Here is a 20,949-nt window from a genome sequence, read left to right as displayed (position 1 = left end):
ACAGCCACAGCCACAGGTACACCAGTTACCACAACAACAACCACAGCCACAGGTACACCAGTTACCACAACAACAACAACAGCCACAGCTACACCAGTTACCACAACAACAGCCACAGCTACACCAGGTACCACAACAACAACAACAGCAACAGGCAGCGATTGACCTGCAGCAACTGCATCAGCAACAGTTAGGTCTGGAACAGACACTAGATATTCAGCAGCAACAGGAAATGTTCCAACAACAACAACAGTCTTTTATGGCTGGAACTGCCATACAGGGAGATGTGTTACAGCAGCAACCTGCACTGCTAGCCCAGTCAGTGAACCAACAGTATGTCCAACAACAACCAGTACAGCTACTAAACATGGCACTGGTGCAACAACAGCAAGCTCATCAACAACAACAACAACGACAAGAGGTTAACCCTCAGCAGAAGCATCAGGTGCCCCAGCAGGAGCAGCCGTCGTTCCAACAGTCAGAGTGGGAGCTGTCTACATGGGAGGCCATTGTGACCGAGGATATAGTCAGTCACTCTGCACCTCTACACCACTCCTCAGACTCCACTCTGCCCCTCAACATTAACACAACCTCCGATGCCCCCCTACACCCCCTCTCCCTCACCCTGACACCCTCCCCAGTCCAACCATCCTCTGTGGCTGAGTCGGACAGCGAGGGCCCTCCCAAAATCGAGTTTGTAGACAACCGCATTAAGACTCTGGATGAAAAGCTGAGGAACTTGTTGTATCAGGAGTATAGTAGTGGGGCAGCTGTGACGGGGGGAGCTGCTGTGGTTTCTACCTCAGGTCCCACCGCAGTGTCAGCAGCCTCCACATCGGCAGGAGGGGTCAAATCCTCGGAGCCGCAATCGCTCCATCTCTCCTCCTTCCCTACTCCTGCCTCCTCCTCCTCAGACACCTCTCCTCATTCCTCCTCCTCCACCACCTCCTCCACCACCTCCCGCTCCTCCTCTACCTCTCCTGACCTGGAGAGGGGGAGAGGAGTGGGGGAGGAGGCTCCTCCAACAGGCCCGGTGGAGCAGCAGCCCGCCCCGTCTCTCTCCTCCGCCTCCCCCCCTTCCTCTCCCCTGGCCCCGCCACATGGAGACTCTGCCGGGCCACCGCCTATCCCTGGAGAACCCACCTTTCTTGTAAGTGAGGTGCACATATCTGAATAGTGTTTGATTGACTTCTTCCTGAAACATTTAGTAAAGATCACTGCTTTGATTGCCTTGATTGCCTGTTATAAATTGATAGATACATGTATTTTTCGATGCTATGGTTCTTGTAATGTACTTATGATATTTCAGTATCTCTCCTTTTCTCTCTGAGTGTCTCTACCATTACCCCCATGGCTGCAGCCACTCTTACCTTATCGCTGTGTTACCTATCCCCTCCAGGCTGCCCCCTCTCACTCTGACACCAGTACCCCAGGAGAAGTCACTACGTGGCCCCCCAATCTGCACCCCGTCCCCCTGGGCCATCGACTGCCACAGCATAATGCAGGAGGTGGATATTTTGGCCTAAACCTGACATGTCCTAGTATCAGAAATCCCGTTAGCAAGAAATCCTGGACTCGCAAATTCAAAAGCTGGGCGTGCAAACTGCGCCACTCCGCCAGCTTGTTCAAGAAGCCCAGAGTCAAGCAAGGTAGCGTGTTTATAGAGAGAGAGAGAGAGAGAGAAAGAGAGGTTGAATGGGGTGTTTGTTGGTGGGGGTGTTTATCTAAAATACAAATGTTGTCTAGTTACCTTTAGTGTAATTCTGTTTAGTGTAACATAATCTTTATGGTTTGCATGGGGGGGGTTACTCACCCTGCCTGAGGGGGTTACTCACCCTGCCTGGGCCTGCATGAAGGGGTTACTCACCCTGCCTGAGGGGGTTACTCACCCTGCCTGAGGGGGTTACTCACCCTGCCTGGGCCTGCATGAGGGGGTTTACTCACCCTGCATGACGGGGTTACTCACCCTGGCCCTGCCTGGGCCTGCATGAGGGGGTTACTCACCCTGCCTGAAGGCGGTTACTCACCCTGCCTGAGGGGGTTACTCACCCTGCCTGGGCCTGCATGAGGGGGGTTACTCACCCTGCCTGGGCCTGCATGAGGGGGGTTACTCACCCTGCCTGAGGGGGGTTACTCACCCTGCCTGGGCCTGCATGAGGCGGGTTACTCACCCTGCCTCAGCCTGCATTAGGCCAGAATAATGTAGAAAAGAAGAGAGAAGAAAGAGAGAGATGGGGGGATCAAATCAAACTTTATTTGTCACATGCACCGAATGCAACAAGTGTAGTGTAGACCTTACCATGAAATGCTTACTTACAAGCCCTTAACCAACAGTGCAGTTCAAGAAAGAGTTGTGAAAATATTTACCAAGTAGACTAAAATAAAAAGTAATAATAAAAAGTAACAAAATAAAATAACAATAACCAGGCTATATACAGGGGGCACCGGTACTGAGTCAATGTGTGGGGGTACAGGTTAGTTGAGGTAATTTCTACATGTAGGTAGGGGTGAAGTGACTATGCATAGATAATAAACAGCGAGTAGCAGCAGTGTAAAAAATAAATGGAGAGGCGGGGTGTCAATGTAAATAATCCAGTGGCCATTTGAGTTATTGTTCAGCAGTCTTATGGCTTGGGGGTAGAAGCTGTTAAGGAGTCTTTTGGTCATAGACTTGGCGCTCCGGTACCCCTTACCGTGCGGTAGCAGAAAAAACAGTCTATGACTTGGGTGCCTGGAGTCTTTGACACTTTTTTGGGCTTTCCTTTGACTCTGCCTAGTATATAGGTCCTGGATGGCAGGACACTTGGCCCCAGTGATGTACTGGGAGGAGGAGGAGGAGATAAGAGGAGAGTGTAGGAAGAAAGAGATAGATGTGGGGATGAGGAGGAGGAGAGAAAGGGAGAGTGTAGGAAGAAAGAGATGGACAATATAAGGAGGCTGATGATGAGTTTACATCTGTAACCCTGGAGATTGGAATTGCACCTGGCTACTTGCTGCACCCAGGATATGAGAGCATTAGACCCCTTTATGACCCCCACCAGCCTGCCACACCCCCACTCTGCTCTCAGAGGGTAAAGGCACCTCACACTTTGAGTGCTCACTCACACTTGGCAAATGTCATGACAATCACCCCATTAGAAATGCAATACATTATGCAATGCTTTAGAAATGAGTCAATTGCCTGCCAGTATATTCTGTATGTAATATCCTAGATAATTGACTATACATTGTGCACATTGTTCAGTGCAGGGTTTAGAAGCAACTACCTATTCGGGTTCTTTCTTACCTGCATAGGCTTTTATAAGGCAGTCATTGTAAATAAGAATTTGTTCTTAACTGGCTTGCCTCGTTAAATAAAGGTTAATTAAAAAGAAAATAAATAATAAAATATAAGGCTGAGCCAATAAGCCATATTGTTTTAGAAGACTGCTATGCTTGCATGTATTAGTGTGTTCCACTGTAGTTTAGTTATATGTGAATGTTTATTGTAGATATAGCATGAACATACAGCACGTTACATACCTTATGTTCAACATCTGCGTGTATCACAGGAGGCTGCTGAGGGGAGGACGGCTCATAATAATGGCTGGACCGGAGCAAATGGAATGGAATCAAAGACCTGGAAACCATGTGTTTGATACCATTCCACCAATTCCAGTCATTACCTCAAGCCCGGTCTCCCAAATGAAGGTGCCACCAACCTCCTGTGATATACACACTTTCTGTTTAAAAGCTGCCAAATATCATACAACACGGACAACATCACTGTTTATCCAAGTGAATTCATAATGTCAATCAATTCATTGATTGGTTGATTGATTGATGTTGATTGGTTGATTGACGTGTGATGTTAGTGTGGGGGATAGTATGTTATTGGGACACTGTCTTTGAGTGTGTGAGAGAGAATGGATGTGTGTGGGTGGGTGAGAGAGAATGGATGTGTGTGGTTGGGTGAGAGAATGGATGTGTGTGGGAGAGAGAGAATGGATGTGTGTGGGAGAGAGAGAATGGATGTGTGTGGGGGTGAGAGAATGGATGTGTGTGGGTGGGTGAGAGAATGGATGTGTGTGGGTGGGGAGAGAATGGAGAATGGGTGGGGGAGAGAATGGATGGGAGAGAGAGAATGGATGGAATGGATGTGTGTGGGAGAGAGAGAATGGATGTGTGTGGGGAGAGAGAATGGATGTGTGGGTGGGAGAGAGAATGGATGTGTGTGGGTGAAAATGGATGTGTGTGGGAATGGTGTGAGTGAGAGAGAGAATGGATGTGTGTGGGTGGGTGAGAGAATGGATGTGTGGGTGGGTGAGAGAATGGGTGGGTGGGTGAGAGAATGGATGTGTGTGGGTGGGTGAGTGAGAGAGAATGGATGTGTGTGGGTGGGTGAGAGAATGGATGTGTGTGGGAGAGAGAGAATGGATGTGTGTGGGGAGAGAGAATGAGAGAGAATGGATGTGTGGGTGGGAGAGAGAATGGAATGGATGAATGTGTGGGTGGGGAGAGAGAATGGATGTGTGTGGGAGAGAGAGAATGGATGTGTGTGGGAGAGAGAAATGGATGTGTGTGGGTGGGTGAGAGAATGGATGTGTGTGGGAGAGAGAGAATGGATGTGTGTGGGTGGGAATGGATGTGTGTGGGTGGGAGAGAATGGATGTGTGTGAATGTGGGTGGGAGAGAGAGAATGGATGTGTGTGGGTGGGTGAGAGAGAATGGATGTGTGTGGGTGGGTGAGAGAATGGATGTGTGTGGGTGGGTGAGTGAGAGAGAGTGGGTGTGTGTGGGTGGGTGAGAGAATGGATGTGTGTGGGTGGGTGAGAGAATGGATGTGTGTGGGAGAGAGAGAATGGATGTGTGTGGGAGAGAGAGAATGGATGTGTGTGGGAGAGAGAGAATGGATGTGTGTGGGAGAGAGAGAATGGATGTGTGTGGGTGAGAGAGAATGGATGTGTGTGGGAGAGAGAGAATGGATGTGTGTGGGTGGGAGAGAGAATGGATGTGTGTGGGTGGGAGAGAAAATGGATGTGTGTGGGAGAGAGAGAATGATGGGTGGGAGAGAGAGAATGGATGTGTGTGGGTGGGTGAGAGAGAATGGATGTGTGTGGGGGAGAGAGAATGGATGTGTGGGTGGGTGAGAGAGAATGGATGTGTGTGGGTGGGAGAGAGAATGGATGTGTGTGAGTGGGTGAGAGAGAGAGAATGGATGTGTGTGGGTGGGTGAGAGAGAATGGATGTGTGTGGGTGGGGAGAGAGAATGGATGTGTGTGGGTGGGAGAGAGAATGGATGTGTGTGAGTGGGTGGGGATAAACTGATGCATATGTTATACTAACTGACCCCTCCCCTAAAATAGATTTATATTTTATGTTATGATTAATCACTTATCTACCACACTTCCCCACATCCCATAACATGTCATGCTTATTTAAGCATGATTTTATTGTAGATGTACTGTATCTTTAGTTGTCCTTTTTGTTTATTCCTGTTGCTGTAATAAAAGGACAGAAAAGCACTGTAAAAATACTATAGTTTTCTAAATCAACGTAATGTACGCACACTTTCCCATTGTCATGCATGTACTGTTAACTTGTATACAATGCATACAGTCACAGGGTGGTGTGCTGATGCTGATGGGATGTCGTGTGATTCAATGATTTTTAACTCTGTTCTTCTGTGTTTGTGGTGTCTGTGTGTCCATGTCTTATCTCTGTGCTGGTCGGTGTGTCCCTCTTTGTGTGTGTTTGTCTCTGTGGCTCTACCTTGTCCACACTCATGTGAATGTCTGTCTCTATGCCTGTCTCTGTGTTCTTGTCTCTCTGTGTTCTTGTCTCTCTGTGTTCTTGTCTCTCTGTGTCCTTGTCTCTCTGTGTATTCTCTTTCTCTTCCCCTTGTTTTTCATTCACCCTCTTTTTACTAGATGGTCACTCTAGAGGCAGCCAGGCAGTCAGAGAGGGAGCTTCCTCCAACCCTACCCACTCACTCAAGGGACGATTTCGGGTACGGCCCATCCAGAAAAAAAAACTAGCCCCCTAGAAAATAGATCTGAAAGGATTAGATAGGTATAAGAATTATGGTAAAATATCCACCCAGTGTACGAGGGGACAAGATACCTACTACCACATCTAATCAATTATTTCAGATCTATGAGGTGCCTAGAACTTTCTGATAATCCTGAAAATCCCTTCCTGTTTAAATATCAGAATACGCTGGTGGGGGAGGAACACAATCAAAGTTAATGACTCACATTTCTCCAGGTCACCGCAGTGCCTCAGCTCCCCGAGGCCTCTCCCCCCAAAGAGGCAGCCTCCGGTATAGGCAGCAGTCACAGGAAAGTGGGGCGCTTCTCTGTCACCCAGACGGAGGCCCAAAGAGAGGAAAAAGAGCTAACAGACAGCTCCCCTGTGTCTCCTGACCTGGAGAGAGAAAGGAGGAGGGCCCAAGGGAAAGAGGGAGAGGAAGGGAAGAAGAATGCAGCACTGAGCCACCCGCCCCGAGGACATGGGCATGGTCACTCACCCCTAGGCAGTAGTGATGATGAGGAGAGTGAAATGGGGGATGAAGACCTGAGGAAGGAGCTGCACAAGATGAGAGAGAAGTGAGACATGGAAGGGACAAGGAAAGATTAGATTATAATGAACCCAATCAAGAAAGAAAGAAACTGAAGTATCTACTGAATTCACCTTTTTCCCATTTTGACTAACCAATTTGTATTCTCTTCCTCCCTCCCATTCCACTTCATCCCTGCCTGCCTATATTCTCAAATGTCCTCACTTTTTCCTCCTCAATTATTTCTGTATCTCTATTCTGTCTCTCTTTCATTAATGATCTCCCAAACTCCATTCTGTTAATTTCCCTTCCTCCCTCCTCCCTTTCTCCCCTTCCTCTTTCCTCTCCCTGTGTTCTACCTCTTGCCAGACACATCAAGGAGGTGGTGTCCCTGCAAGCTCAGCAGAACACAGAGCTCCAGGAGCTGTACAAACAGCTCCGCTCCCTCCAAGAGCACCGGCCGACCCTGCCTTTGCCCCGCACCCCAACCCTCCCCTCGGGAGCGCCAGCCCTCTCCCCCCGCAGGCCCCGCACGGCCAAAGCCAAGCTCCGGCCCAGACCCCACTCCCACATAGACAACAATGGAGTCACTGGTCACCCTGGTAACCAATCACTCTTCCTGGGTCTACTTTTGGTCTTTCAATCTCGATCTCCTTGTATTTTTCTCTCTCTCCATCCTCCTTCCCCCTACACACAACACCCCATAATGACAACGCAAAAACAGGTTTTTAGATATTTTTTCTCATGTATTAAGAAATGTAAAACAGAAATACTTAATTTACGTAAGTATTCAGACCCTTTGCTATGAGACTTGAAATTTAGTTCAGGTGCATCCTGTTTCCATTGATCATCCTTGAGATGTTTGTACAAGTCCATCTGTGGACATGATATGATTTGGAAAGGCACACACCTGTCTATAGGGTCCCACAGTTGACAGTGCATGTCAGAGCAAAAACCAAGCCATGAGGTCGAAGGAATTGTCCATAGAGCTCCGAGACAGGATTGTGTCGAGGCACAGATCTGGGAAAGGCAGTTAACCCACTGTTACCCGGTAGGCCGTCATTGTAAATTAGAATTTGTTCTTAACTGACTTGCCGAGTTAAATAAAGGTAAAAACAAATAAAAAAATGGAGTTTGCCTAAAGGCACCTAAAGGACTCTCAGACCATGAGAAACAAGATTATCTGGCCTGATGAAACCAAGATTGAACTCTTTGGCCTGAATGCCAAGCGTCACGTCTGGAGGAAACCTGGCACCATCCCTACGGTGAAGCATGGTGGTGGCAGCATTATGCAGTGGGGATGATTTTCAGCGGCAGGTACTGGGAGTCTAGTCAGGATTGAGACAAAGATGAATGGAGCAAAGTACAGAGAGATCCTTGATGAAAGCCAGCTCCAGGGCGCTCAGGACCTCAGACTGGGGCAAAGGTTCACCTACCATCAAGACAATGACCCTAAGCACACAGCCAATACAACGTATGAGTGTTTGATCAGCTTTCGAACCCAATGGAACATCTCTGAAGAGACCTGAAAATAGCTGCGCAGCAACGCTCCCCATCCAACCTGACAGAGCTTGAGAGGATCTGCAGAGAACAATAGGAGAAACTCCCCAAATACAGGTGTGCCAAGATTTTAGTGTCATACCCAAGAAGACTCAAGGCTGTAATCGCTGCCAAGGTGCTTCAACAAACTACTGAGTAAAGGATCTGAAATCTTATGTAAATGTGATATTTCCATATATTAAAAAATAAAATAAAAATAGCAAACATTTCTACAAACGTGTTTTTGTCATTAAGGGGTATTGTGTGTAGATTGATGAGGGGGAAAAAACAATCAAATAACTTTTTGAATAAGGCTGTAACGAAACAAAATGTGGAAAACGTCAAGGGATCTGAATACTTTCCAAAGGCGCTGTACATGTGATATCTGACTGTCTGTTGTATCTCGTGAAGGTATCCAGCTGTCCAGTAGTTTTTCAGGCGGAGAACAGAGCAGACTACCACCGTACTGCAACCCAGAACACACCAGCCTACTGACTACTAAAAGAGGTAAGTAAAGGTTTCACCAAAACATAAGACTATTCCTCTTCCTCTGAATAAAGTGTTTGATTGAATATCTTCCCTTTTTCTTTTCTCAGACCACAGTCCTCCCTCCCAAGGTGCCAGGAAGAGCACGTTCACAGATGACTTGCACAGACTGGTTGATGATTGGAGGAAGGATACAGTGGGTCCCACCCATCCCAAGCCCTCGCTCAATCAAATCAAGCAGATTCAGCAGGTGCAGGAGTTGAGAGGCTGGCCACAGCCCACAGAGGTAAAGTACAAGGTCCACCCACTTGTGACCTATACGTACAGTTGGTGTACAATTCAGTCTATGACTGCAAGCTACCAATAACTACTACTACTACTGTTGTTAATACTGCTACTGTTACTACTGTTACTACTACTATTACTACTGTTGTTACTACTACTACTACTACTGTTATTACTACTACTACTACTACTACTGTTATTACTACTACTACTGTTGTTACTACTACTACTACTACTGTTGTTACTACTACTACTACTACTACTGTTATTACTACTACTACTACTACTGTTATTACTACTACTACTACTACTGTTATTACTACTACTACTACTGTTGTTACTACTAGTACTACTACTGTTGTTACTACTACTACTACTACTACTGTTACGACTACTACTACTACTGTTGTTACTACTACTACTACTGTTACTACTACTACTACTACTACATGAGTCAGAAAAATGTTTTGAGTCTAATAAATCCATGTAATATAGCCATCATAATAAAATCCATTGTTTCTTTAGTTGTGATAGGCCTATAAACCTGTGAATGAATATAAGAGCTACATGATACAACTCTATATTGAGGATTTGGAAAAGTTGCAAAAAAAGGCATGCACTCTGATCCTTGCACTTCAAGCAGCGAGAGAGAGAGAGAGAGACAATTGCATTGATGCTCTGCTTGTGTAGCAAGAAAGTTGGTGGATATCAAATCAATTTTAGATGAAATTAAAATGATGAAATTAAAAGTGAAATGAGAAAGAAAGGCTACAATGACAAAAAGCCAACAGTTAGGATGCTATTTACACTATAATCTGAATGGAGTTATTGTTATGTTTAGGCTAACTGTAGGACAGTGAGAAGTGCAGTAACATTATGGCTAGCCTCAATTAGTTTATTATATCTCGGTTTGATGCAGTCAGACAGGTAATATGTAATCGGATTGGGACGATAAGTTACTAGCAATAAGTCTGTCTAGAGCGAGATAACAGTGGTTACGGTCTCTCCCTCCGTGCTGCGGTGCTCCGAGCCTTTTAATAAAGTAGCAAACCATTGGCTTTTCTGCTGCTTCCCTCACTCGGATCGGACCGGTTGTCCTTTAGATCCTTTTGGAACAGGTTTTAAAAATGCATATTGAGTCCGGGGCTTTCCCATGTCTAATTCGGAGCGTAAACTCTAACTCCCATCACTATTTGTCCTCATCATTCAGATTATTCAAATTCAATAATGATGTGTTTAGAGACTGATTAGAGGAACAATAGAGCACTTATTACCAGGCTATTAGCAAGTTTGGTAGGCTACTCATCAGCGCCATTCATTTGCAGTTTTGGACTGGGATTATAGTGACCAACGGTCATAGGCAATTTGACTGCCGTCATGACTCGTGACTGCCTGTGTGGCGGTAATACGGTCACCGCAAAAGCCCTAGTTATTACATACATTATAATGGTATGCTTGGTGTTATGGTGCTCATTAGTGTGTCTTGGCTGTCATCTTTCCAGGTGGCTCCTCCAGGTTGGTTCCCTGTGGCACCACTGAACCCCCAGGCCTCCCCAGCCCCAGCTCAGTACACTGCTGGGGGGAGCCTGAGCCAGTGGAGCGGGACGGGGAGACCACCAGGATCACAGCAACAACAACAACAAACGCACATGCCTCAAGTCCCACAGCTGCAGCAAAGTTTACATCTCCAGCAAGCCCAGCCTCCTCACCCATTACAGATACAGCCCTTTCAGCAATCACCTCTATGCCTACAACAACAGCCCCTAATCCAGACTCCACTACTGTCTCAGTCCCTGGCTCCTGTACAGCCACAGACTGGGCAACAACAGATACCCAAGCAGCCCAATGTAGGTGTAGGAGCCTCACCACCGAATCAGAATCAACCTCTGTTGCCTTCCCAGATACCCCAAATGGCCCCGTCATCTGAGCTGGCCCTAGCGCAGCCTGGGTGTCTGATTCCTGGGTCTAGCACAACCACGGTGGTGGGAACCATAGACACTGGACCTGCTGCTGCTGCCACCGGTGTCCCCGGAGGGACATTCTGCTCCTCCTCCTGCTGCTCTGCTGCAGCTCAACCATCCAGTGCCAAACTTCACCCCACGCCCCCAACCTCAACTCTTCCTCTGGGACAGCAGTGAAATGAAGAAAATTAAAAAAGGGAAGAGTGATGTCGATTATGATGGAACGAGGGAAGGAGAAAAAAAGATGGAGAGTGTGTATGTTATGAGAGTTAAATGTCTGAGAATGAGAAAATGGACGCCAGTGGGTGTGTAAAGTTGAGATGGGGAGTGAATGAGAGAGATGGTTGAGTCTATGTAGAGTATGTAGAGTAGAGTATGTGCAGACAGAGGGGAAATTTGGAACTCTGGTGGGGTTATTGTTGTGTTTGAGTGTTGAGATGTACAAACTTGCGTAACGTTTGTGTGTGTATTTGTGTGTGTGTGTTTGTGTTGCCATTGATTTTCTCAATACATATCTCTTGTGTGTTTTGACACCAAGTAACAGTCATGTTATTTTTTTAAATCCAACTAATTTGGACCCTGAACTCTTCTCCCAAGCAGAGACATGAAGGAACACAAACATTATGACATTATTATTGTATTTTTTATTTGTCAATGCTTACTTATATTGAAAAGGACTATGGATTTTAGAAGTGCAATTACTAACTGTCATCTAAATGTTATCATCCTGTATTGTTTGTAAGGCATTTAACAAAATATTTTTGTAGAAGCACGTTGACAACAATCAACCAGACATTTACAAGCCAATACAGTGAGCCAACACCTTATATGAACATAGCACAAATGTTTCAACAGGCTACCAATGAGATGTAAAGCAGTTACAACAACAGCATGTTACAGTAACACCACAGAGCATGGTAAAAATGGTGCTACCTGGCTATTATCACTACCACAATGTCACTATGCATACTGTTGTACGGTGTAGTGCACTGGCAAGGCATGTACTTTGTGTATTGTTATATTTTACAGTGATAAGTAGTGGTAACAACTAGGTTAGAAGATTTCAAATAACATGTTGATGAGTAACATGAATCAATTCTGATCAATTGATTTCCTCAATACACTGAAAAATGGATTTAATTGATGAATATGTTCAGTGGGCTTTCATTTAAATCTTACTGAATAAACACTCATCGAGACTAAAACTGCATGATTTTACGGCTACAGCATACCTTGACTTGCCTGACTTTAGTGCAATCTACTTACAAGTGTTTATATATATATATATAAAAGCACTTGTATATATATCACGTCTGCTGCTGTGCACAACAGAAAACATTTGTTTTAGATAAATGTGTTATTTCCTCTACCAGTTTCAGCCCTGCATATTGAAGGTGTCATCCAAGGAAAACAATGATGAGAAAACAAACAAAATGCCAAGTCATTTCATGGTAATGGAGAACCCATGTAAATGTATAGGGGCTGTTCTCATATTGCCTTTTGGAATGAATACTTTACTGTGTGTGTGACTGTGCACCAAAAACGTGGACTATGTACAAGAAGTGCTATAGTTTCTAAACGGTTCACCCTATATGATGAAAATACCCTCAGATTAAAGCCGACAGTCTGCACTTTAACCGCATATTAATTGTATAATTTCCAATCCAAAGTGCTGGAGTACAGAGCCGAAACATCACATCATGTGTCACTGTCTCAATACTTTTAGAGCTCACTGTATGAGACAGACTGCTTCATAGTGAATTGAAAACTCACCCTAAAACTACTGAAAGTGGAAGGATGAAAACAAAACATTGACATTTCTATTGGGGAGCTAAAACAGTTTGTGCTTACGCTTATGGTTGTTCAAAAAGTAAAACCGTTACAAATTGCATATGAATATAGAGTTTAACATAATGGTTTTCAGTATTTGTTTTTTTTATGAGACAACCCACATTTTCACAGTAATATAGTTGCTGATTATTAGTGGAGTGGAGGAAGTGCTGTCAAGTCAACACTAACATGTTGACCATATGTCACAGCTTAATGATATTCATGAAAAGGAAATGTGGAACTCACCCTTTCCTGAAGTGTTACCAAAATGTAATCTAAAAGAAGAAAATATTATTTTTGTATTTTGAAATGGGGTTGTACAAAATGTAAAATGTGTTCTTCTGATCAACATTTAAAATCTGAGGTTATCTGATACTAGAAAACATTGGTTCTCATCTCTGTTGATGGAGTCCCCCTCATGCATATATTACAGCGAGGGGGAAAAAGTATTTGGTCCCCTGCTGATTTTGTATGTTTGCCCACTGACAAAGAAATGATCAGTCTATAATTTTAATGGTAGGTTTATTGAACAATGAGAGACAGAATAACAACCAAAAAATCCAGAAAAACGCATGTCAAAAATGTTAGAAATTGATTTGCATTTTAATGAGGGAAATAAGTATTTTACCCCCTCTCAATCAGAAAGATTTCTGGCTTCCAGGTGTCTTTTATACAGGTAACAAACTGAGATTAGGAGCACACTCTTAAAGGGAGTGCTCCTAATCTCAGTTTGTTACCTGTATAAAAGACACCTGTCCACAGAAGCAATCAATCAATCAGATTCCAAACTCTCCACCATGGCCAAGACCAAAGAGCTCTCCAAGGAAATCAGGGACAAGATTGTAGACCTACACAAGGCTGGAATGGGCTACAAGACCATCACCAAGCAGCTTGGTGAGAAGGTGACAACAGTTGGTGCGATTATTTGCAAATGGAAGAAACACAAAAGAACTGTCAATCTCCTTCGGCCTGGGGCTCCATGCAAGATCTCACCTCGTGGAGTTGCAATGATCATGAGAACGGTGAGGAATCAGCCCAGAACTACACGGGAGGATCTTATCAATGATCTCAAGGCAGCTGGGACCATAGTCACCAAGAAACCAATTGGTAACACACTACGCCATGAAGGACTGAAATCCTGCAGCGCCCGCAAGGTCCCCCTGCTCAAGAAAGCACATATACATGCCCGTCTGAAGTTTGCAAATGAACATCTGAATGATTCAGAGGACAACTGGGTGAAAGTGTTGTGGTCAGATGAGACCAAAAATGGAGCTCTTTGCCATCAACTCAACTCGCCGTATTTGGAGGAAGAGGAATGCTGCCTACGACCCCAAGAACACCATCCCCACCGTCAAACATGGAGGTGGAAACATTATGCTCTGGGGGTGTTTTTCTGTTAAGGGGACAGGACAACTTCACCGCATCAAAGGGATGATGGACGGGGCCATGTCCCGTCAAATCTTGGGTGAGAACCTCCTTCTCTCAGCCAGGGCATTGAAAATGGGTCGTGGATGGGTATTCCAGCATGACAATGACCCAAAACACACGGCCAAGGCAACAAAGGAGTGGCTCAAGAAGAAGCACATTAAGGTCCTGGAGTGGCCTAGCCAGTCTCCAGACCTTAATCCCATAGAAAATCTGTGGAGGAAGCTGAAGGTTCGAGTTGCCAAACGTCAGCCTCAAAACCTTAATGACTTGGAGAAGATCTGCAAAGAGGAGTGGGACAAAATCCCTCCTGAGATGTGTGCAAACCTGGTGGCCAACTACAAGAAACGTCTGACCTCTGTGATTGCCAACAAAGGTTTTGCCACCAAGTACTAAGTCATCTTTTGCAGAGGGGTCAAATACTTATTTCCCTCATTAAAATGCAAATCAATTTATAACATTTTTGATGTGTTTTTCGGGATTTTTTTGGTCGTTATTCTGTCTCTCACTGTTCAAATAAACCTACCATTAAAATTATAGACTGATCATTTCTTTGTCAGTGGGCAAACGTACAAAATCAGCAGGAGAACAAATACTTTTTTCCCTCACTGTATGTTCATCTTAGACTATGTGTTGAAACAGAGCTACATCATGTTTCAATTACGAGAGGTTTTGTCAGCGTGGATATATTCATAGGGTTATCTCAACTTGTTTTATCTCTATGGTAATATTGTCTTACATTTCACATCTTGACTCACTGGACAAACAACAAAACATTATCAAGGGGCAGGCCTAGAATATCTGTAGGCCATTAGGATCTTCTATATGACACATATTTGAGTGTCCAGATCTTACACTAGATTCGGAACCAATGATTTATAAAGATATTTAAACAGAAAAACATATAAATAAAACGTATGTTACTGGTGATTTAGCCTCTGTAAAATGTTAACTAATTTAATTGTTGATTTTATTTATGTTTTGTAACTAATCAAAATAAATGGTGTTAAACATCAAACTGTTAATGGGCATTTTGTTGCTTATTCTATTGGACCCACACCTGTCCTCAATTTCCCCAGTCTTGTTTGAAATAATGGTTGAAATAATGTATTTTATTACAGAACTAGGTGGATAGGGTGTAATAGCTGCTTGTTAGGGTTATTACAGTTGAATGATTACCTCCCTGTAATGTAAATATTGTTTCATTTTGTCGGCCTACATCACATATTATCCATTATATAGAACAGATACTGTAGAGGCCGCTCCAACAATGAAAATAAATGTCTTCAAAAATGGAAGGCATTTGGGAGGAGGTAAGATCAGGTGGGACTATTCCAGCCAATGACAGGGCAGATACGCGTGTGAACAACAGGCACAACGGTGTCCACTAGTTACCACAAGCACAAAGTCAAAATGGGCTATATCGTAAGAATTCATGAAAACAAAAATGTGCTTTTTGGTCTTAATTTAAGATTAGGGTTAGCCATAAGGTTAGCAGTGTGGTTAAGGTTAGATTTAAAAGCACATTTTAAGAGGATACATTGTGGAAGTAGGCGGGGTTGTATTTTGTGGCTGTGGTAACTAGTGACAACCAGGACCAACTCCGAAATGAAGTGTTTTTTCTCAAAGTTACCGGGATATCACATATCCTACTTATATCGATACACTCATAACAACCTAATCATTACGAAATTTATATTCAATTAAATAAGCCACACGTAGCAAATAAGCCATTACATTTTTTGTTAACCAAATTCAAGACTCACTCATTGACCTCCATACAAAAATGCATCGCCCAGCTAGCGAAAAAACGCCACCTGCTGGAGTAGACAGTTTTCGGGACCAGTTATGCCGCTCGCTTCGCCTCTTCCTCTCTGCCTACATTTGAAGGCCCGCTACTAGCGCAACGTTATTGTTATTTCAACTGCAGACAGTCTCTTTGCGAGTGATTTGAAATGCCGTTGCTCCATCACAAATGTCTTTATGTTTTAGTTGTTTATAGTAACATTGCTCATGTAGTTGTATTTTAATCTATTCAAACCCTGCAATATATATTTGGTGACAAACTACACACCTGGACATAATTTGTGGCAAAAAAACCTATGCATTAACGGAATTTTTAAAATACTTATCGCTGCATAATAAGGCCTCATCGATCCTCGGCCTTTCGTACGGATTTTACCGATTTCGAATGCTTGGCCGGCGGCCTCTGCAGCAACCAGACAATTCAAATCCCGGTAAGAAATGATTTCGGACCGATTTTCTGCACGTGCAACTTACATACAGCTACTCCAATACGTTTAGTTGTTGTCATGAACGAATATGAAATACTAGATATTAAACTATATAGATTAATACAGATTTATCCGATTAGCTATCGCGTTGCATACGTTAGCCAACGGTGGCTAGCCTTTTTCTGCTAGCAGCTAAGTTAGTGAATAAACAGCAGTTATAGTAGCCAAATACTGAAATGTGTTGTCTTGAATTGCAACTAACTAATATATAGCTAGTCATTCAATACAAATTATTACCAGCTTGCTAGCCATCGGTAACGTTAAATTAACTGTACTTTTCGTTTGTTAGCTAACATTAGTTTACATAGCTAGCTAAGTTACTTAAGCCATTATTGTTAGCCAGGGTGCAATCTTTACGTAACGTTATGTAGCTAAGCTGCTAGCTAATGTTATTTTCCTACCTAGTACTAGCAAGCTAACGTTACTTATCTTAATTAAAAATCAGACAAACATCATTATTGGCTGTGAAAGCTGTCAGTTTGCAAGGCCTACCCCTCCCCATACGCCATGTTATTATTATTTAGCCAACTTTTGTAGCAATATTGTTTAATATGCATCTTGTTAGCTAGCTATATTTAGCTAATCGGGGACTAGCTTGCTAGTCAAGACTCACTGCTAGCAAGCCAAGTATAACGTTAGTAGCTAACTAACGAGAAACTTTCTGTTAGTAAGACTAGCCTATATTTCTTACCCTTAACCTTACACCCAAATCCCTGTATACGTTTTTAACAGATACGTTTGTGCTCTCTTTTCTACACGTTCAACAGGTTCCTGACCATGGCCTGTACAGTATGACAGGCACCTAGTCCCAGTGAAGTGAGACAACCGTTAACCTGTTACTGGCACTGCCCTGTGCTGCTTCAGTACCCTCACCTTTTTAACTATATATATTAAGCACTCAATGCAACCCTAACGTATTTCCAATTTAGACTATCACGTGTAGTGCTGTCTCATTCTCAGTAGATTTAGGGCCAACTGTCAGTCAGACACAGAGCAGTGCTAGTTCCCATACACTCCCAGTATGGCGTCGGTTCCAGTATACTGCCTGTGTCGCCTACCCTATGATGTCACACGCTTCATGATCGAGTGTGACATCTGTCAAGACTGGTTCCATGGAAGGTAAGTTATATTTCAGTGTCATCTTTACTAATTTCCAACTTTTTACAGTAGGCTAGTTGAGTAAATTGGTTTTGTTTATTGTGTACATTGTTGTTTGTTTAGTTGTGTTGGAGTGGAGGAAGACAAAGCAGCAGAGATTGACCTGTACCACTGCCCCAACTGTCAGGTCACCCATGGGCCCTCTGTCAGTAAGTCCCTCTTGTCACTTTCAATTTGATTTCCAGGCTGTCTTGTTATATTTTACATGCATTTCAGACCTGTTTGAATCTATTGCATCTGGTGTGCTAGTTCTGAATACTTTTAATATGTGGAATGGCTGGGGGTACTCAAGGAGAGGTTTAGTAAACCCAGCTCTACAGGAATGCACATGCCAATACACATGCCAATTCCTCTGTGTCTTTGGCCTTCTGGTCTGCCTTTAGTAGTGTGGTTCTGGTTGTAATCCCAATCTGTTGTTGTCCCCTTTATGTTCTGCAGTGAGAAAGCGGCGTGGAGGAACCAAGCAGGCTGATGCTGGAGCCACTGGAGGAAGAGACACTTCTGGTCGACCGGTAAAGACTGGCACTCCACAGTTTGTCAGTGAGCTACGTAGCCGCACCTTCCCAAGGTAAACCTACCATATTACATTATGTCTATACAGTACATGTTCATTCTCTTCCACACTGTCTTTATATCTACTATTTACATTTACCTATAATCACCCCCTCCCAGAGGAAGAACCCAATCTGACACCTAAATGAATTCAAGCGTAAAGCTTCTGCTTGGGTACATATATTTGTCTTACTTTTTAACTCGGCAGTGTTGGGAATGGGTTCGTTAGTAAACATTTCAATGTAAAGTCTACACCTGTTGTATTTGGCGCATGTGATCAATCATATTTTAATTAATTTTATTTGACATACAGTATAGTGTCTCAACTCTATCCGAGTGGTCCAGAATATGGCCTTTTAAATCTGCATTTTGTATTCAGTTAATGTATCATTGTGGAGTGACACTGATAATTATTTCTAGCTCTACAGTTCTGCCCTGGTTCCCTCTGTTGAAGTAATAATAATAAGACTTTTCATTTGTAAAGTGCTTTTCTCACACCTGAGGCTCTGAAGAAAATAACAAATAAAATAGTCATTTTCTATAAAGCTCTGTTTTTAACTGTGCCTTAAACCATGCCAGAAACTCTGCAGCCCTGATAGTGACTGGAATTGTGTTCCACAGCCAAAGAGTCACACAACTGAAAGCCCTGTCATCCATATCAAATTGTATTGGTCACATACACATGGTTAGCAGATGTTATTGTGAGTGTAGTGAAATGCTTATGCTATTAGATCTGACAGTGCAGCAGTATCTAACAGGTAATATCTAACAATTCCACTACAAAACCTACTACACAATCTAGTAAAGGAATGAGATAAGAATATATAAATGTAAAATATATGGATGAGCAATGACAGAGCGGCTAAGATGCAATAGATAGTGAAGGATACGTTATATACATATGAGATGAGTAATGTAAGATGTGTAAACATTCTTGAAGTGGCATTATTAAAGTGACTAGTGTTCCATTTATTAAAGTGGCCAATGATATGTCTGTAGGTAGGCAGCTGCTTCTCTGTGCTACTGGTGGCTGTTTAACAATCTGATGACATTGACATAGAATGTGTGGGGCAGGAGGGTAGGATGAGGTCAGGCAGGTACTTGGGTCCAGAGTTGTGGATAGCTTGGTTGGTGTGAACCAGAATTTTAAAGTCAACGCGTGAGCATATGAGGAGCCAGTGGAGGTGTGGGTAGGAAACGTGCAGCACAGTTCTGGACATATTGTAGCCTTAGGCACTTGGCAGATGTGCCAACAAACAGGGCGTTATGATAATCCAGACGGGATGAGATGAAGGCATGGATGAGTTGCTCAGCTTCAGGCTGTGACGTCATAGGTCTTAACGTGGCAATGTTCCGTAGACAGAAACACACTTGATGTGGGTAGAATTTTGCATCATAATACCATGACATCCACATTGAGTTTACTGTCAAATTGTGCGCATGTTGATTTTGTCCATCTGCACCAGACGCCTTCATGATATAAAAGTTAAAATACCAAAACCAACTGTTAACCAGCTATATTAATTTGGGGACAGATCGAAACACATGGACATTTAGCTAGCTTGTTATTGCTTGTTGTGGCAATACCAGTTTCTTTAGCTAATCCACTCACTGTACTCATGTGCCAAAGAGACTGGCCTTTGTCATCTTCATATATGAACATTCCATCATTAATGAGCTCGAGGAGAACTGAGGAATTCATCCTGATTCGATAACCCTCACAGCTATCCTCCAATCACACCGATTTATGCAAATATTGGAACTTTTTTTCTCCACAGAACACATTGCTATCTGGTTGCTCACATCTAAATTCTCAAACTAAATACATACCGCAATTCCAACCACAAAACGTCTTATTTTTTTTAATTTTTAAGCTTGCTCATTTCAACTGGCCCATCTAACAGCTAAATATTTGTTTTTTACTTTGTTATAAACACTAATTCAATTTGAGGCAACACATGTTGTCATGGAAAATATTCATGTTATTGACAACAAGCAATGAGCAACTTTGCTGTAAAATCCAGTGCATATTAAATGTTGAGATTCCAGAAAGGCCAGTCTCTTTTTGCACTGGCAAGGAGTGGAATGTTAGCTAAATAGATTGGTACTCTGACTAGTGGTGTTTGTCTATTCTAGTTATTCAATTTCTATATGTCCCTCACGCTCTCCCAATCTGTGTTTTGTTCAGTGCTGACGAGGTGCTGTTGAAACCGTCGGGGGCCCAGCTGACTGTAGAGTTCCTGGAGGAGCGTTCCTTCAGTGTTCCCGTGATGGTCCTCAGGAGGGACGGCTTGGGCATGAGCCTTCCCCCGGGGAACTTCGGAGTCAATGACGTAGAGCACTATATTGGTAATCCTCCCTGTTTTTAGGGCCCTTTTGGTTTTACATGCCTTTAGTTTGATATGTGGTGGTTTTACCCACATAATTAAATAGAACACTGAGTTATATTCTCTGCTATGGTACCTTAGTTGCATTTATACATGATTTATTTTACATTTATTCAACTAGGCAAGTCGGTTAACAACAAATTCTTATTTTTAATGACTGCCTAGGAACAGTAGGTTAACTGCCTTGTTCAGGGGCAGAACGACAGATTTTTACCTTGTCAACTCGGGGATTCGATCTTGCAACCTTTCGGTTACCACTAGGCTACCTGCCGACCCATGCACTGACTAGAAGTTACCCTGGATAATAGCATCTGCTTAATGATTGAAATGTCAATGTAAACCTCCCACAGTACACCTGCTCTTCCACTAGTCACATCTCAACGACATTTCATTACCATAGGAGATGTGACCTAGTGTAGGTTATCAGAGTAACCTAATATCTTATCTCCCGCAACACTTTTTTGTTGAAGTTGTATATGATCATGGTTAGGGCT

General features: G+C 43.4%; 2 protein-coding genes across 3 annotated transcripts in view; both read left to right on the top strand.

Annotated features, from left to right (window-relative positions):
• The first annotated feature begins 78 nt into the window (after positions 1-78).
• Positions 79-13,136, top strand: LOC121839638 (serine/threonine-protein kinase WNK3-like). The gene is made up of 8 exons (XM_042299659.1): positions 79-1,150; positions 1,400-1,649; positions 5,910-5,989; positions 6,247-6,587; positions 6,908-7,140; positions 8,489-8,584; positions 8,674-8,849; positions 10,351-13,136. The coding sequence occupies exons 1-8, from the start codon at positions 233-235 to the stop codon at positions 10,984-10,986; spliced, it is 2,730 nt and encodes a 909-aa protein (XP_042155593.1). The 5' UTR covers positions 79-232; the 3' UTR covers positions 10,987-13,136.
• A 2,653-nt stretch (positions 13,137-15,789) lies between these two features.
• Positions 15,790-20,949, top strand: part of LOC112216368 (histone lysine demethylase PHF8) — a 28,993-nt gene continuing 23,833 nt past the window's right edge. The window contains exons 1-5 of one of the 2 annotated variants that reach the window (XM_024376319.2): positions 15,790-16,301; positions 17,126-17,477; positions 17,580-17,665; positions 17,955-18,084; positions 20,257-20,417. In XM_024376319.2, coding sequence (XP_024232087.2) covers positions 17,380-17,477; positions 17,580-17,665; positions 17,955-18,084; positions 20,257-20,417 — 475 coding nt within the window. In that variant the 5' untranslated portion in view covers positions 15,790-16,301; positions 17,126-17,379. Of the gene's footprint in view, positions 16,302-17,125; positions 17,478-17,579; positions 17,666-17,945; positions 18,085-20,256; positions 20,418-20,949 lie in introns of both variants that reach the window. The other variant, XM_024376318.2, reaches the window with a different exon arrangement.

Source organism: Oncorhynchus tshawytscha, linkage group LG16 (assembly GCF_018296145.1).
Source record: "Oncorhynchus tshawytscha isolate Ot180627B linkage group LG16, Otsh_v2.0, whole genome shotgun sequence".
Classification (NCBI taxonomy): domain Eukaryota; kingdom Metazoa; phylum Chordata; class Actinopteri; order Salmoniformes; family Salmonidae; genus Oncorhynchus; species Oncorhynchus tshawytscha.
The sequence above is the reverse complement of the archived record's forward strand: the minus strand, read 5'-3'. Positions and strand labels throughout refer to the sequence as shown.

Excerpts from the sequence above, each read along its gene's own strand:
- LOC121839638 (XM_042299659.1), top strand. The coding sequence starts at position 233 with ATGTTCCAACAACAACAACAGTCTTTTATGGCTGGAACTGCCATACAG. Across the intron at positions 7,141-8,488 it reads TGGAGTCACTGGTCACCCTG|GTATCCAGCTGTCCAGTAGT; the intron begins GTAACCAATCAC and ends TATCTCGTGAAG. Across the intron at positions 8,850-10,350 it reads GCTGGCCACAGCCCACAGAG|GTGGCTCCTCCAGGTTGGTT; the intron begins GTAAAGTACAAG and ends TCATCTTTCCAG.